The sequence below is a fragment of the Helianthus annuus genome, chromosome 11 (genome assembly GCF_002127325.2).
Source record: "Helianthus annuus cultivar XRQ/B chromosome 11, HanXRQr2.0-SUNRISE, whole genome shotgun sequence".
NCBI classification, from domain to species: Eukaryota; Viridiplantae; Streptophyta; class Magnoliopsida; order Asterales; family Asteraceae; genus Helianthus; species Helianthus annuus.
In genome coordinates, this window is record NC_035443.2 from 60,384,863 (window position 1) to 60,401,877 (window position 17,015).

General features: G+C 37.3%; 3 protein-coding genes and 1 non-coding gene across 4 annotated transcripts; 2 read left to right on the forward strand and 2 right to left on the reverse strand.

Moving 5' to 3' along the window:
* The first annotated feature begins 1,091 nt into the window (after positions 1 to 1,091).
* Positions 1,092 to 1,848, forward strand: LOC110891816. Its single transcript, XM_022139364.2, has 2 exons — positions 1,092 to 1,451; positions 1,539 to 1,848. Exons 1-2 carry the CDS (start codon positions 1,182 to 1,184, stop codon positions 1,665 to 1,667), a joined length of 399 nt encoding a protein of 132 aa, XP_021995056.1. The 5' UTR covers positions 1,092 to 1,181; the 3' UTR covers positions 1,668 to 1,848.
* Positions 1,849 to 2,602: 754 nt separating this feature from the next.
* Positions 2,603 to 2,674, reverse strand: TRNAW-CCA. Its single transcript has one exon. It is a non-coding gene; the product is annotated as a tRNA-Trp (tRNA).
* Positions 2,675 to 8,582: 5,908 nt separating this feature from the next.
* On the forward strand, positions 8,583 to 10,668 carry LOC110889736. The gene is made up of 3 exons (XM_022137309.2): positions 8,583 to 8,718; positions 8,797 to 8,970; positions 9,628 to 10,668. The coding sequence occupies exons 1-3, from the start codon at positions 8,682 to 8,684 to the stop codon at positions 10,461 to 10,463; spliced, it is 1,047 nt and encodes a 348-aa protein (XP_021993001.1). The 5' UTR covers positions 8,583 to 8,681; the 3' UTR covers positions 10,464 to 10,668.
* Positions 10,669 to 11,121: 453 nt separating this feature from the next.
* LOC110889735 (phosphoribosylamine--glycine ligase) lies at positions 11,122 to 14,473 on the reverse strand. The gene is made up of 5 exons (XM_022137308.2): positions 14,275 to 14,473; positions 13,539 to 13,786; positions 13,098 to 13,471; positions 12,485 to 13,015; positions 11,122 to 11,785 (listed from the first exon to the last, which is right to left on the reverse strand). The coding sequence occupies exons 2-5, from the start codon at positions 13,759 to 13,761 to the stop codon at positions 11,369 to 11,371; spliced, it is 1,545 nt and encodes a 514-aa protein (XP_021993000.1). The 5' UTR covers positions 13,762 to 13,786; positions 14,275 to 14,473; the 3' UTR covers positions 11,122 to 11,368.
* Positions 14,474 to 17,015: the final 2,542 nt, after the last annotated feature.

The window sequence follows — 17,015 nt, forward strand, 5'->3', positions numbered from 1 at the left end:
CAAGTTCTAATGATATTTTTATAAGTTTAAAATATATGTTATTCGTACCTCACAAATACCTTGTTGTAATTTTCTTAGAAGCACTATTGATGTGGATATGAATGTCAAAATCTTGATAGTTGAAAAACGAATAAGAATCAAACCCGAATGATCGGATACGGGTCGACCCGAAGGGGAAACATCCATCCCTATTGTTAAATGAAAAAGGGAAGATTGCATCGCTTTTAAAAAGAACCAATTGGATACTCTTCTTGTGGTTCTCCACATTCAAAAGCCTTAGTTATTTCATTACTAAAAATCTAAAACATTTTTTTTTATAAATAACTTATTTAATTAATGTTTATAAAAATGGGTCCATTCGTTATCAAACCAACTTTAAGTGATAAACTTTGTAAATCGAATAAACACTTATACATTTTGTCTTTAAAAGTGATTCAATAAGCGTAACCGTGTGCATCGCTATCTTTCAAACTCCCATTATATATTCAAGCATTACATACAAGTTTTTTTTATGAATTTGATTGCAAGTAAAAAGCCAAAATAACAAATTACAAACAAATGAAAGGTAAACAGGCAACAAGCTGCGCCGCAACCCCCTTTTGAATTGCAAAACCAATCCTACTAAAGACGACACGACTCTTAAGGGTCGAGAGATTACTATTCACGACCCGTTGCAGCCTGTTCAAGAATTGCACAGCTTCTGGGGCTAGGTAATCAAATTTATCAAAAACAAATGAGATAAACACGTGTTGATTCTCTAAACAAGCTTTCTTGTGTTTAGCGACTGTACCTGATGTATTTTCTGTTTCTTGTAGTTGTATGTATGTATAATGGTATTAGAAAATGAAAATCCAACTTGTAAAGAAACTTGTATTCCTTTTTAAGTAAGCTAAAGTAGAAAATATTATATTTTTTAAACACATTATTTTCTAAATTAATATTCAAGACTATTTTCGCTTAGACAAATCTGATGTAGTAATACTTTATATATCTTGAATAGACAAATCTGATGTAGTAATAGTTTATATATCTTGAAAGATGTGTACTTTTTGTATGGTTATTCATATTGAAGTTAAGCATCTAATCCAATATATAGCAAACATATTGTTACCCTATAAGCCCCCCAACCACACATCCCTCTCTTTGCTCTCTAGAAAGATTTGGAGAAGTTTGACACAACCATGGACGAGTTCGATACTAAAAGATCGAACTACGTGAACTTGCACGAGACTCCACCAAACATCGTTGATGAAGGCTGGTGGAAATCCTATGGGACGTCAATTTCGTTAGGATTTCTTGCAACCGCAATCTTCATATCCATGTTCATCATCATGGCGATTATCGAATACTTCTTCAAATCAAATGCTTCATTTCACTTTACCGTTCAACCAACCCGCCACCCACCAGCTGACCCAAGACCAATGCACAAGCTCTTGGATTCACAACCACATGTAAGTCACTTGTGACATGCAAAAATACCCAACCTTGTTTTGGATCTATGTGTGATACAAGTAATTCAAACATCTTGTTTGTTATAGGTACAAATGGGAAATACCTCGGATTTATCGGTATTGATGCCAGGACAAAAATACCCAACCTACATTGCACATCCAACACCTCTACTACCTTGTTCAAGGGAAGGAGTGTATTGGCCTTCACATTACTAACATGATGTGTCCATCCTTACAACTAAGCATGATGTTATAAGTTTATGCATGATTGTACCCTTCTCGGGCAAATTATTTTTTACTTTTGTATCAAAGTGCATTACTTGGTCAAAATTTTGTATGCCAAAACAGGCATTTATGCGGGGAATATTTAATAGACGGTCTAAGTAACTTAGCACAACGTGAATCAGACATGCAATCTTATGTTCGTTTTGGTTGGCTTGAGTGGAATGAGAAAACCAAGCGGCATGGATACTTTCATTATCTGACATTCGGCTTCATTTAGAAAGAAAAAAAGTTCGTATTTTGTTTTCCAGCATCATATTAGTTTGTAAACTTCAGACATAAGAACGTGTCGTTCTAATCACTTATCAAAGTTGCACCTTAGATCATCACAATGCAATCTTATAATTGTGTAACAATATGGTATATTTAGTAAATTCTAGTGGTAATAAAATAAGTATAACTTGTGTAAAACGAATGAGATTATTTATTAGATGTTCCAAGTAATTTAGCCCGACACGAATCAGACATGCAATCTTATGTTCGTTTGGTTGGCTTAAGCGGAATGAGAAAATAAAGCGACGACGTTACTTTCATCATCTGGCTTCATTTACAAAAAAAAGGTGTTCGAATTTATTTTCCAGCATCAAATTAGTTTGTAAACTTCAAACGTAAATCGTTCTAATCACTTTTTACAGTTTCACGTTAGACCGTCACAATGCAATATGCAACCTTATATTTGTATAACAATATGATTTGTTAAAAAAAGTGTTTCCTAATGCTAAAGACGAAAATAATTATTGCGTAATTTATTGTACAATACAATAATCATATTAATCATGTATAAACAATAGAAAGTTAGAACTAAAAATGACTAAAATCTTCCCAGTAATATAGTGTGATAAAATCATTAAAAAATAAGTTAAAAAACATGAACCTGACGTGAATCGAACACGCAACCTTCTGATCTGGAGTCAGACGCGCTACCATTGCGCCACAGATCCACTTGTTTACTACCTCAGTTTATTTTATATGTATTATGAATCCCGGTTTACGAGTCAACACACATGAACCGTTTTGTACTGTTTTCTTACAAGCACCGCACCCTTCATTATTCCGGACCGAACCTGTAAGAAGTGGACTTTCTTGAACCCATGGTCCCTTACTTGCACGCATGCACCAGCTACATTGGTGACATGGTTTGTGCGTGAAGATGTTTGGGAAGGATGTTGTGCGCCGGGTGGATTGCTAACCATTTCGTTTTTTCCTTTGCGATGTAACCACAAGCCGGTTATGGGCATTGGAAACAATGTAAATTTTTTCGCCATGTTACAATTTTTTCGGTGTTCGGATTTTTTTTATATAGGGAAACACGTCACTTAAAACTTTTAACCATCATCGTTCATAGGCAGGGGCACACCTACCCACGATGGTGGGTGGGCGGGTGCGATTGAAAAAAGGTTTTTAGTGCTAATTTTCATCAAAAATCCCAACCGTATCCCTTGGATTTTTTCAACTGCACCCTCTTGAAAATTTTCAACCGTCCTCCTTAGAAAAAAAAATATTATGAATTTATAAAAAATTTAAACATTGATTATTATGAATATATAAGTATATAACACATTATTCTTTAACCACATTATCACTTACTTAACCCAATTTACAATCTAATTTTATCAACCCAACCCAAAGATTTATCATTTTTTTATCGATTGTTTTTTGTTGTTTTATGTGATGATTACGAGAAAATATATATGTATAAGGGTTTGATATTTCTATATTTTTCGATGTTTTTAAGTTGTCCTAGATTTGTATTTAATGATTTTGTTGTTTTATTTTAAGTTTTGTTTGTTTAAAGGATTACTAATTAACATTTAAAACTAGGGCTTGAATGTTTGAAAATTAAAATTGAAAATTATGTATTATGTTATTGGTTGAACATGATTGTTTATTTTGTCTAAGTGTTGTTTTATGAAATTACGGAGCAAATTTATGTGTGATAAGAACCATGCGTAGAGAAGTTATGGGGCGATTTCTCAAAAGGAAAAGGGTTGGACCACTTTCTTTTGTCGGATTCTTCTAGTTAAAGACCAAGTTATGTCTTAGATAAGTTGTTTTTGTTGTTTTATTTAATAATTAGGAGAAATAGAAGTAGGTAACATTTGAACTTTGATGATTTTTTGTTGTTAATTTACTTACTTATGAAGGCTTTTTATGTTGTTTATTGTTTTACTTGAGACTTTGTTTGTTAATGTGATAAGAAGTTAGAAAATAGGGTTTGATTGTTTGAAAATTGAAATTGACCTAACCTGACCCGATCTGGCTCGCAAAACTTTTTTGTTTATGTTTACTGGTTTTATATGACCTAACCCGATCCGACCTGCTATGAACCGACACTTTTTATATAGCTAGGGGCCTAAAATCTTTAAATTTTTTCCGCACCCCCAGGAAAAAATTACTAGGTCCACCAACGAGTACTATACGTAAATGCGGTTGGAACATCCGTGTATCTTACAATCCTTTTTCCTTCACTAAGTTTTGTCTTGCTGAGTTTTCCTAACAATGTTTTCAATGAGACCAAGGGAGTACCCACCCCAAGTCGTGGGTGGGTGGGCGGGCGCAACCCTTGAAAAAATAATTTTTAGTGTTATTTTCGCCGGAAATTTCGACTGCACTCCTTTAAAAATTTCAACCGCGCCACTTAGAAAAAAATATTATGAATTTATAAAAAAATTAAACATTGATTATTATCTAATATATAAGTATATAACACAATTTACATAATTATTCTTTAACCACTTATTCACTTAATTACTTAACCTAATTAAAACTAAATCTACAATTTATTTTTATTAACCTAAGCTCAAACCCAAACCAAAGAAATTTGAACTAAATAAAATAACCCAAATCCATCCACTCATTCCAATTCCAAATCCCGCCCAAAAAAAACTTCCAGCGACTTAACGCCACTGCTCACGACCGAACGGCTTTTCTTGCCAGAAAAAACCAAAATTCCGGCATGACCGGCCTGTATTACGCTAGAATTCCGATATAGAACTAGTATAGTTTCGTTATTGTTTTTTTTTGTTTTATGTGGTTATTAGGAGAAAATATAGGCGTAGAAAGGTTTAATCTTTTTATATTTTTTTTTTTTTTGATGATTTTTGGTTGTTCAAGACTTGTAGTTAAATGATTTTGTTGTTTTATTTATAGCTTTGTTTGTTTAAATGATTAGTTACAATCAATCAACATTTAGTACTAGGCAATGTTTTCAGAACCGGACTAGAGGAACCAAAAGGTATCGCAAATATTATAAAAAATAATAGAGTTAAATCTAAAAAAATATATAAAAACCGGTTCAATCCTTCCAAAAACCGGTCCGACCAGCCGGTTTCCCGGTCCAACCGCCGGGTCGCCGGCTCAACTTCCGGTTCAATGCATTTCCGGCCTGATACCATGACCCGGACCGGCTCAACCTCCGGTTCCCAGTCCGACCAGCCGATCTGATCCTGGTCTGAAAACACTGATACTAGGGCTTGAAAGTTTGAAAATAAAATTGAAAATTATGGACTATGTTTGAACATGATTGTTTATTTTGTTTAAGTTTCTAGTGTTGTTTTATGAACTTCTGGAGCGATTTATATGTGATAGGAACCATGAGTAAAAATGTAATGAACTTATGGAGTGTTTAGTATCTCTAGTTGATGTTTTGAATAGATTTCAAAAAAAAAAAACCTGTATGACACAATTTTAAATACGTTTGTAATGACGTTTGACGTGTTTTTGATGACTATATAATTTTTAGTTTGATATTCTTTTGTCTTATATGACTTGACCTGATCCGACCCGCTATGAACTGATTTTTTTTATACATGTAGGAGCCTAAAATCTAAAAAACTATTCCGCACCTCTAAAAAAAATTTCTAGATCCGCAACTGTTTTTATTAGAATTCTTTGTAATTCTTTATCTTTTCCGTTTTTTCACACACGTATATAGACAAACACATACACACCTACCATGCACTCACACATACGTACATATGTACACTTGGATTTTAATTTTCAAAAACTTTTTAAATGTATTGTTTTTACATGGTAATTTCGTATTATAAACCACTTAAAAAGTGTTGTCACATCAAAATCACGTAGACGGTGAGAAATGACTAAACACCCAAAAAGTATTGTAACGTCAACGTTACGTAAACAGAGGACAGTAACTAAACCACCCATTAACAATGGTGTAGTGAATTAGCTGAAGAGTAAATTAAAGAAAAAATAAATATGTGATTGGTTTATTGGGGTGGACCCCATCTCTAAAACCCATTAACACTTGTTAACCGGATGACGGAAAGGCTATTGGCGCCCCAGAATGGTTGGACAACGTGGTGTTTAACGCTCCCATACTGATCTGACATGGGGCGTTAATCAACTACACATGACCTAAAAGAATGTTGTGTATGATTTTCGATTTTCATAGATTAGTTTTATCCAATGTACATAGTGTGCTTTTGTAAAGATGAATCAAATCTATACAAATCACAAACTGTTGTATAAGTAAATTACTTTTTGAGTCCCTGTATTTTATTAGTTTTAACCACTTGACTTACAATTAGAAAAGTTTACTTCCAGAGTAGTCAAACACACATTTTGTAACCTTTTAAGTCTAAAATTTTAACTCCATTTACTAGGTCTATTAACCGTAAGGGTATTTTAGTCATTTACAAATAAAATACAAATATTTAATGTAAAGGGGTATTGGATTTTAATAATCTCAAGTTTCACTAATTGGCCGGTAATAATCCCAACTTTAAAAATTGACTACAACAGTCCCAACTTGTAAGATTTTGGCCACCAATGATCCTTTGCTAACTGGGTTATAACCCAGTTAGTTTTTTGCTGATTGGGCTGCTGACGTGGCACCATCACCACCTCCACCTCCACCTCCTCCTCCTCCACTGCCACCACCATCATCTCCGACCACCACCATCACCTCCGACCACCTCCACCTCCACCTCCACCTCCACCCATAGTCTTCCAGCACCGGAAAAACACTATCACCTCCGATTAAACTGCCACCCTTCCAACCTCCGGCCACAGTCTTCCACCGAACACCCCACCCATCCAACCTCCGGCCACCACCATTAAACTGCCATCCAAAACTCCAACCGCCTCACCGGAAAAACGTGATACCTAGATATGGTGGAAATTTTGAAGTTTTGAGCGGCGGAGAAGGTCACTAGAGGTTGAAGATGACAAGTGGTGGTCTCCTTTTGTGGTTTCAGGGGTAAAGAAGGTCGTCGGAATAAGTTGTAGGTCACCGGAGTTGCGTAGATGGTGGAAATTTTAAACTTTTGAGAAGCGGAGAAGATTACAGGAGGTCAGAGATGATTGGTGGTGGTCTCGTTTGGTGGTTTCAGGTGTAAAACGGGTCGCCGGAATAAGTTGCAGGTCACCAGAGTTGGGTATTTTGAACTTCTGAGCAGCGGAAAAGATTACAGGAGGTCGGAGATGATTGGTGGTGGTCTCGTTTGGTGGTTTCAGGGGTAAAACGGGTCGTCAGAATAAGTTGCAGGTCACCGGAGTAACGGAGTTGGGTAGATGATGGAGGTGGTCGGAGATGATGGTGGTGATTGGAGGAGATGATGGTGGCATTGGAGGAGGAGGAGGAGGTGGAGGTGGTGATGGTGCCACGTCAGCAGCCCAACATTTAAGTTTTTAAACATGTCAGTTGCCACGTCACCGCCACGTCACATTTAACTAACCCAGTTAGCAAAGGATCATTGGTGGCCAAAATCTTACAAGTTGGGACTGTTGTAGGCAATTTTTGAAGTTGGGATTATTACTGGCCAATTAGTGAAACTTGGGATTATTAAAATCCAATACCCCTAATGTAAAAGCATATGTTTTTAATACACAATGTTTAATTTATATTTAATTACATACAACCCCCCCCCTCTCTCACACACACCTGCTAGGTAGAGGTGGTTTGTTGGTGTTTGAATGTTGTTTGGAGAGGAGAGAAAGATAGTAGACAGAGAGGATGAGTGAGAACACACACATGCTAGGTAGTGGTGGTTTGTTGGTGTTTGAATGTTGTTTGGAGAGGAGAGAAAGATAGTAGACAGAGAGGATGAGTGAGAGAGAGACAACAGATAGAAACAGAGTGATTAGAGAGAAAGGGGGTCAGTGCATTTAAATTGTTTTTTTTTTCTTCTTTTAACAGTAAGGATACTTTGGTCATTTTACAATTGTTAACAGAATATTTTTCGCGGTGTTAAAAATCTGGACTCAAACGTTTACAAAATATGCGTTTAGATATTTAGGGCATTGCCCATGACATTATAGCCTAGTGGCATCATGGGGGTGAGATACGTCTTAGACCATGAGGTCCTGAGTTCGATTCCTACAAGGAGGGTTTTCCCAGATTTATTGAGTTTCCTCTTAAATTGGTGTATAGACATTATAGACTAGTGAAGATGGATATGATCGGGTGGTTTCGCTAGTGGCACGATGATACTCCAGTGGTCCGCCAGTGATCCAAATTTGCCGTTCAAAACAAAAAAAAAAAAACAAAGATACTCAGGTAGTGGCGGATCTAGGATTCGCGCCAAGCGGTAACGTTTTATAAATAAGCGGTAACGAAATCGAAAAAACGTCAATTTTTTCCAAAATTTACACTATGGCCGGAGCGCCAAGCCGTAGCGGAGGCTACTCCTTATATCTATGTACATCCGGCCCTGTACTCAGGGTATTAAGGTTTTTGATTTTAAACTCAAATGGTTAAACCACTAAACCATAATGACTTAAAATCAATTTATTTTTTTATTATTTATTAATTTATCCACAGAAAAATACATTTGAATCCTTTTTCATTAATTTAAATTTCAGTATTTAACACAAAGCAGCGGGCGGTTTATAACTGACAACTTTACAAGAAGCATTGTTCCGTTATATATCCGGTGCAACAAACACAAACAGAATATCAGTTATTCAAATTTAGAAACCAAATCCATGCCAGAAGAATACAGACTTCATCATCAAAAATCACGTAATCTCAATCTCAACCTCCATTTTTCTCTATATATTTCACACACTCCTTCAAATCTCACACATTTTTTCATCACAGGCACCCATGACGATTCAGTTTCCGGTAGTTCCAGACCGGAATCGGCACCGGAGCGCGTGAAGTTTCTGTGCAGTCACGGCGGCAAGATCCTCCCCCGCCCTGCCGACGGCCGCCTCAAGTACACCGGCGGTGATACTCGCGTAATCTCCGTTCACCGTCACATTACGTTTCACGGTATTGTTTTTCGTCTGTTTCGAACCCTAATGTTGTGTGAAAGTACAATCTCGTTGTTAAGTTAGGGTTTCGGTTTCATTTGTTGTAGTTTTTTTGTGGAATAAGTTGTTTGATGATGTGATTTCGGTAGTTAATATGGATTTGACTCACTGGAATCGTGGATTGATGAATAAGTAGACTAAATTAGGGTTTCGGTTTCATTTGGGGAATAATTAGTTTGAAGATGTAATTTTGATGAATACGACTCACTGGAATCATGAATTGATGAATATGAAGATTAAAATAGGGTGTAAGTTCCATTTTTGCAATTTTTGTGGAGTAATCTGTTTGAAGATGTGATATTGGTAGTGTTAATGAATGACTTTTGAGTCACTGGAATCATGAATTGATGAACAAGTAGATCAAATTAGGGTTTCATATTTCGTCTTTAGATGTTTTTAAGAGTATGTTTGGGGAATAATGTGTTTCAGGATGTAATTTCTGTAGTAATTAGTAAATTAATGAATTTGAATTACACTGGAATCATGAATTATTATGAATTTATGAACAAGTAGATTGACGAACAACGAATTTGAATTGAATAAACATTGAATTTTGGATTATGTTTTCTGTTTTCTGTTTTATCAATGTGCTAATTTTGGATTCGAATTATTGTAGATCTTATGAAGAAAGTTACAAGCATGTTCAAAGGTGAAATGATCCTCAAGTACCAGTTGATGCCAGAGGATTTTGAGACATTAGTTACAGTGAAATCCGACGAAGATGTCCGCCACATGATTGACGAATTCGCTCGGCATGGACATGTAGGAGGGCCGAGATTACGTGCCTTCCTTTTCCCGGCGAACCCGATTGTTACGGTTAACCATTCGGGATCAATTGACCGCCATTCGCTTGAACAAAGATACATCAATTCCATCAATGGCATTGTTGTTCAGCCACCACCCGTCAGACCACGCCCAGTTAATACTAGCTACACGACGTTCAGTAATTCCTCTGCGTGTTCCTCCCCAAGATCACCACCGCCTGAAACCATGACCACCACCGCCACCAACCCTGAATCCACTACTTGTCATGGTAGATCTAGTTCGCTAACCAGAACCCGTAGTTCCCCTAGTTTAAACAATCAAGTTGCAACCGTGAGTCCAAACTTGAGCCAAAACCGCCGCCACCACCACCGCCAACAGCCACCACATCACTTCCATCATCAACCCTACCATCCTCCCAAGCCACCGCTAGACCGCCACCCTCACAAGACTGGTGGTCCCGAGCATCTTGGCAGGATGAAGTCAACAGGTGTAGCGGAATACTACAGGCAGCAACCGGATCATACAAAATCTCACAGCCATGGAACAAATAGAGGGGGACAAATGTACGATCAAAGGGGTTCACCTTATGATGCTTATTATGATGGGGATTGTAGATATGACCGGACCGACAGTCCTCCAAGCCCTGATGCTTCGTCTTCGAGCCATAGCATGCGATCCGAACGATGATGAATCAAGAATGTAGATATGGTTTGATGTGTAAGTTCAAATCTGACTGTAGTTGTTAGTGTAATAACCTGCAAATGTAAATAGATGACTATGATGTATGTTGTAAAGCTTGATCTGAAGATTATATGACAAGATAATGTGCCATGTAACTAGTCGTTCTTACGTTGATATTCTATTAGTCGGAGTGGTAATTTCAAACAAGAAACCAATTCCATAAACTAGTTGTGTTTGGGCTCGCATGTTAACACGTTTAATTAAACAGGTCGGCCATCAATCTATTTAAAATTAGTAAAAAAATAATAACATATATAAGTTTACAAGGTCGACCCATTTTAACCTAATACAAACCGACAATGGGTTTATGACCCGTTTAACTAACTTACAACTTGATTATTAACCCATTTATATTACAACCTGCAAATTCATTCATGACACGTGCAACCCGTTTACAACTTGATTACAACTCATTTACAACTTGTTAGCCTTTTGACTCGTTCCAATAAATAGAAATAGGTTACACAGATCGTGTTTGGGCTACACGGTTTTAAGCGTGTTAGCAAAGGGCTAATGTTGTTCTCAGGAATAAACTTACGGATCTTGTTCAGGTTCATCAAAACAACCCACCAACCGGGAACCCACACATCCAACACAGTTAACATCTCTATATATGAGCATACATTAGAAACTGTATGAAGACAAGGACTGAAGTTTGTAATGAGGATCATTAATCAATTTGGTACAAAGTAATCAAGGAGTTGGTATGATCTCTTAATGTTCTACAATGTCGACCCTTGTTACGAAAACAACACCAACGCGATCATGGTAAACTTATTTGAACCCGTAAATATACCAAAACTGAGATAAGCTTCTTGCTATTACACACGCCCGAAAAAGGGAAAAAAAACTCAACATGTTGAGGATTTTTGTTTCAATGGAAGAGCTCTCCAACCAATATCTTTCCGGTAAAACCCGCCATCCCATTTGATCTCTTCAACGGCTCTGTAAGCTCGATCTCTTGCTTCTTCAAGATCTTTCCCCTTTGCAGTGACACCCAAAACCCGACCGCCATTTGCAACATAATCACCATCTGCATCAACAGCTGTCCCTGCATGAAATATTTTAACACCAGGAGCCGCCGCCTCAGCTTCTTCTAAGTTTTGAATCTTGGTCCCTTTTACATAGCTTCCAGGGTAGCCATTGCTTGCCATCACCACAACCATGGCTGAACCAGGGGCCCATTCCAGACTCACCGTGTTTAGTTCACCTTTACACGCAGCAAGCAGGACTTGTGCTAGATCAGACTCCAAACGAACCATCAACACCTGTTTCACAGACAATGTTTTCTTTAATTCTCTCTAAGCCGGTCAGGTTGGGCAACAGGTCAAAGACTCAAAACGGGCCGTTTATAAAATAGTAACTTTGGTTTGAGTCAAAGATGGCCTTTTTAAAATAGTAACAATTTGGTTTAAGCCAAAACGGGCCATTTAAAAAAAAAAGAGTAAAATGTCATTTTTTGCGACTTTCGTCCAAAGGTTTGTTTTTCCACATCTGGATCCAAAAGGTTTGAAATCTTGCCATTTTCATCCGGCTCGTTAACTCCATCCATTTTTCTTCGTTAAACCAGGGGTATTTCGGTCTTTTTTGTAAATTTAAAGGGCGATTCGGTCTTTTTTTCAGGGGTATTTGTTCTTTTTACATAAAGTGAAAAAGACCGAATTGCCCTTTTAAGTTAGCAAAAAAGACAGAAATACCTCTGACTTAACGGAGAAAAATGGATAGAGTTAACGAGCCAGACGAGAATAGCAAGTCTTCAATCCAGATGCGGAAAAACAAACCTTTGGAAGAAAGTCGCAAAACTGACCAAACCTCGGAGACGAAAATGACATTTTACTCTTAAAAAAGTAATATTTTGGTTCTAGTTAAAGCGGGCTCTGACAATAATGTACTCGGGTTAACATGAGTCGTTTTAGAAAAATTTATTATTTGACCTAAATACAGAGTAGAAGTTAAACCTAGCTTACCTGGCATTCTGGATCTCCAAAACGCACATTGTACTCGATTAATTTCGGTAATCCCGATTTCTTCTCAATCATAAGTCCAGCATACAAAACTCCCACAAACTTGCAGCCCTCTTTTGCCATCCCTGTTACAGTGGGAAGAATTATCGAGCTCATAACCAATGATTGAAGTTCTTGTGTCAAAACAGGTGCGGGACAGTACGCACCCATCCCACCCGTGTTCGGACCCGTATCCCCATCACCGACCCGTTTATGATCTTGTGCAGATTCCAAAGGCAGGGCGTTTTCACCATCAACAATCGCAAAAAACGATGCTTCTTCACCTTCCAAAAACTCCTCTACGATTATGGACGAACCCGCTTTCCCAAACGACCCGTTTACGAGAATCGAATCCACTGCTTCAAACGCTTCTTGTAGTGTCGTAGCAACAATTACACCTTTTCCTGCAGCCAGCCCGTCTGCTTTAACAACAATCGGAGCCCCTTGTTCGTTGATATACTTCTTTGCCGCTAACGGGTCGGTAAATGTTTCGTACTGCGATAATTAAAACCTTAATTAAATCAATATCTTCTAATTAAATATGTTACGTATGTAACAACGACGAATAGTAGGTCACCTTGGCAGTTGGAATTCCGTATTTATCACATATGCTTTTCATAAAATTCTTGGAACCTTCCAAAGCAGCGGCTTCTGATGACGGACCGAAAGCGTGTATGCCAGCTTTCAGAAGATCATTTGTAAGGCCCGAAACCAGAGGAGCTTCTGGACCCACCACAACAAGTCCAATTTCCCATTTACGGCAAAAAGCTATCACCGCTGAGCTGTCGAATATATCAAGGTCTTCGATACATGTGGCGTCACCGGAGTTGGAAATACCAGCATTTCCAGGCGCACAAAAGACAGCATCACAGGATTGAGAGCGTTTCAATGCGTAACAGAGTGAATGTTCTCTTCCACCACCACCAATCACCAATACAGAAATTCTTTCGTCTAGAACATCAAAAGAAAAACAATCAGAAAAAAGAAAATTTTTGTGGTTTTTGTGTTGGTTTCTCACCGGAATTGGCATGATCTGAAGAAAGACTGTTGAAAATAGCGGTGTAGGATTGATAGCGGTTTAAACGGTTATAACTCTGGGAATCACACAACTTTAATGATCTAAGGTTCTTAGGATGCAAGAACAAGAGTTGAGAAAGTTTGTTTGGAAACTGCCTCTGAGTGGCTACTGGCAGCTGACCGATTTTCATGGAAGCTCCAAAAGTATGTGAAATGCAAGCCATTTTTTGAGTTTATTTCGAAGATAATCTGTACAGAGGAAGGAAAAATATTAGGGTTAAACATGATATAGATATGAATAACAGAAAATGCAAAAGGAGAAACTATTATAGGAATAACAAGAAGAAACAAACAGTGAAACACCCTTAGTTTTTTCACTTCTATATTAGTTTTTTCACTTCTATATTTAACGTATATTCCGGTTTTCGACCCACCCCTGGGGTTTTTAACAATCAATACATGATTCATTTGAATAATAAAGTGAAAAACAAAAAAAAAACAAGTATAGAACTCGATTGCGTACTTCAGTTATTCTTTCTATTACTTTCTAAATGTATGCAAATCAAAGAATTTGTAAGTTAACTAAGGGTTCATGACCAACAATTTCTGACCTTGTGTGGTAATGTGTTTGAAATGCCATAATCACAGAAATCAAATAATCCATAAATTGAACAAATTTAACAATCGCAGAAATTGAACAAATTGCATAAATTTAACAAATCGCATAAAATTCTGACCTAGTGTGGTAGTGGTCGAGCAGGGGATGAGGGAGCAGCAGCAGCCGGAACTGGGGTGCGATGTTGTAATGAACGAACAGCAGCAGCCGCAACTTGAAGCCGGAACTGGCGGTGAGGGAGCCGGAACTGGGTGGTCACGCCTGGAGGCTGTGGAGAAGAAAGAATAAAGAATAGCGTGCAGTGTATATGCAAGGGGCACAGGGTATTTTTTTTAAAGTCATAAACATAAACAATTTCAAAAAGTCACTCTTTTTTATTCAAAAATAATTTTTTCTCTTTTACACAAAAAGTCATTTTAAAAACTACTTAGCCCATCAGTAATGGGGCACTATTTGGACCTTTTCCTCAAAAACGTCCCATCACGCCCGCACACCACCCCCGGGGCGTTTTTTTTTGCCCAAAATGCTTTTCGCGTGCTTTTTTCCACGTCCAGCTTCATTCCTTTGGTCCAATCACCTTCATCTTCCTTTTGTAAAACCAATAAGATTTTTGATGTTTTTTTTATTTAATTTTAGGGTAAATTACATTTTTCGTCCTTTATGTTTGTACCGGATTGCAACGGATAGCCTTTAACTTCAATAATTACAGTCGCAGTCCTTTTTTTTTGTAAAACTCATAACACCCTACGTTCTTTAGCACTAACTAAGTTAAATTTTTCAGTTAAATATAACATGTGTCTTGCACATGAGATGGTAGGTTAGTAATTTTACTATTATACTTAAAATATATATAAGAAAATAAACAATTCTAACCTCATCCTCTACCTCTCTATCATCTTCATCTGTCTCTCCCATTTTTCTATCTCTCAAACCGAGACCACTGTGACAATTACCACTCCCACCACCAGATCCACCACACCACCGCCTCCATATAGATCCGTCTGCCACACCGTCACAGCGCCTCCATCCAGATCCGCTACACCGCCACCTCCATCCATATCGTCGATGGCTTCCTGAACACGCAATCGAAATCTCTGTGCATCGAAACTCCCGCTGGAGAAGACGTGTATGCTTTGAGAGAAATCGGCGTTGAAGATTCCGTCGGAATATTCAAAAAAGCGATGAAACCGTTGGTGGTTAACGTCTAACATCTACAACGTTAATCCTTAGTATGGTACTCATCTTTTTTTTTGTCACCAAATTATGGGAGTTTGGATGTGTTGTACTAATTTCATATGTAAAGTTCCAAAATTTGATATGCTAAAGGAATTAAACATATTATCAGGACTTAGGATAACGAGACTGATTTGATCTTTTGACACTCTAACAAGTATATGAGTCATATAAGTATATACGACTCGGTATCCTTTTTCTCTCACATGAACTATAGGATTTGTATACAAAGTTGTATATGCTATTTTTACATGAAATGTACGAGTTGTATATTTTTTTACATTTACTATACGACTCATATACAAATATGTGAGTCGTATATAGACACCTCACCCAACAAAGCATAGACGATTCATATATGCGACTCATTTACGTATATACGAGTCATACAATGGGTGTCAAAATATCCAATATGGTGTACGTATAGTAGGACCCATAACCATGGAAGCCGGTTAACATTTTTTCAGTTAACCAATATTACTATTCCCAGTTTGATAATTATTTTGCATGAAAAGTTGTAATCGAACACCTGGCATGCTACATGAAACAATTGTAAAAGTACCGGTTCTTACGTGGTTTAGCAACAGCAGAAGCGAAACTTGTGCTAGGTTTAAAGAAAGAACGCGGCCAGAGAGATGATTTCACTTCCTAATCGTGCTCACAGAGGTTATAATGGATTGTATGTTGTGCATATATGGTAGTACTTTAGGAGGCTCGGTCCTGAAGGTTTTTGGGTCGTCATTTGTGTTTATTTGTCAAATCCTAAAGTGGGTTTTTATAACGATTGTTTATTTTCAACATGCATCCCTATACTTCTAACATCTACTACGTTAGTCCTTAGTATGGTACTCATCTTTTTTTGGTCACCAAATTATGGGAGTTTGGATGTGTTGTACTAATTTCATATGTAAAGTTCCAAAATTTGATATGCTAAAGGAATTAAACGTATTATCAGAACTTAGGAAAACAAGAGTGATTTGATCTTTTGACACTCAAACAAGTATATGAGTCATATAAGTATATACGACTCGGTATCCTTTTTTTCTCACATGAACTAAAGGGTTTGTATACAAAGATAAGAGTTGTATATGCTATTTTTACATGAAATATACGAGTTGTATATTTTTTACATTTACTATACGACTCGTATACAAATATAAGAGTCGTATATATAGACACCTCTCCCAACAAAGCATAGACGATTCATATATGCGACTCATTTACGTATATACGAGTTATATAATGGGTGTCAAAATATCCAATATAGTGTACGTATAGTAGGACCCATTACCATGGAAGCCGGTGAACATTTTTTCAGTTAACCAATATTACTATTCCCAATTTGATAATTATTTTGCATCAAAATTTGTAATCGAACACCTTACATGAAACAATTGTAAAAATACTGGTTCTTACGTGGTTTAGCAACAGTAGAAGCGAGACTTGTGCTGGGTTTAAAGAAAGAACGCGACCAGAGAGATGATTTCACTTCCTAATTGTGCTCACGGAGGTTATAATGGATTGTACGTTGTGCATATATGGTAGTACTTTAGGAGGCTAGGTTCTGAAGGTTTTTGGGCCGTCATTTGTGTCAATTTATCAATTCCTAAAGTGGGTTTTTTTACGATT

Excerpts from the sequence above, each read along its gene's own strand:
- LOC110891816 (XM_022139364.2), top strand. The coding sequence starts at position 1,182 with ATGGACGAGTTCGATACTAAAAGATCGAACTACGTGAACTTGCACGAG. Across the intron at positions 1,452-1,538 it reads TCTTGGATTCACAACCACAT|GTACAAATGGGAAATACCTC; the intron begins GTAAGTCACTTG and ends TGTTTGTTATAG.
- LOC110889736 (XM_022137309.2), top strand. The coding sequence starts at position 8,682 with ATGCCAGAAGAATACAGACTTCATCATCAAAAATCAC. Across the intron at positions 8,719-8,796 it reads ACTTCATCATCAAAAATCAC|GCACCCATGACGATTCAGTT; the intron begins GTAATCTCAATC and ends TTTTCATCACAG. Across the intron at positions 8,971-9,627 it reads CCGTCACATTACGTTTCACG|ATCTTATGAAGAAAGTTACA; the intron begins GTATTGTTTTTC and ends GAATTATTGTAG.
- LOC110889735 (XM_022137308.2), bottom strand. The coding sequence starts at position 13,761 with ATGGCTTGCATTTCACATACTTTTGGAGCTTCCATGAAAATCGGTCAG. Across the intron at positions 13,472-13,538 it reads TTCAGATCATGCCAATTCCG|ACGAAAGAATTTCTGTATTG; the intron begins GTGAGAAACCAA and ends TTGATGTTCTAG. Across the intron at positions 13,016-13,097 it reads ACGGAATTCCAACTGCCAAG|TACGAAACATTTACCGACCC; the intron begins GTGACCTACTAT and ends TAATTATCGCAG.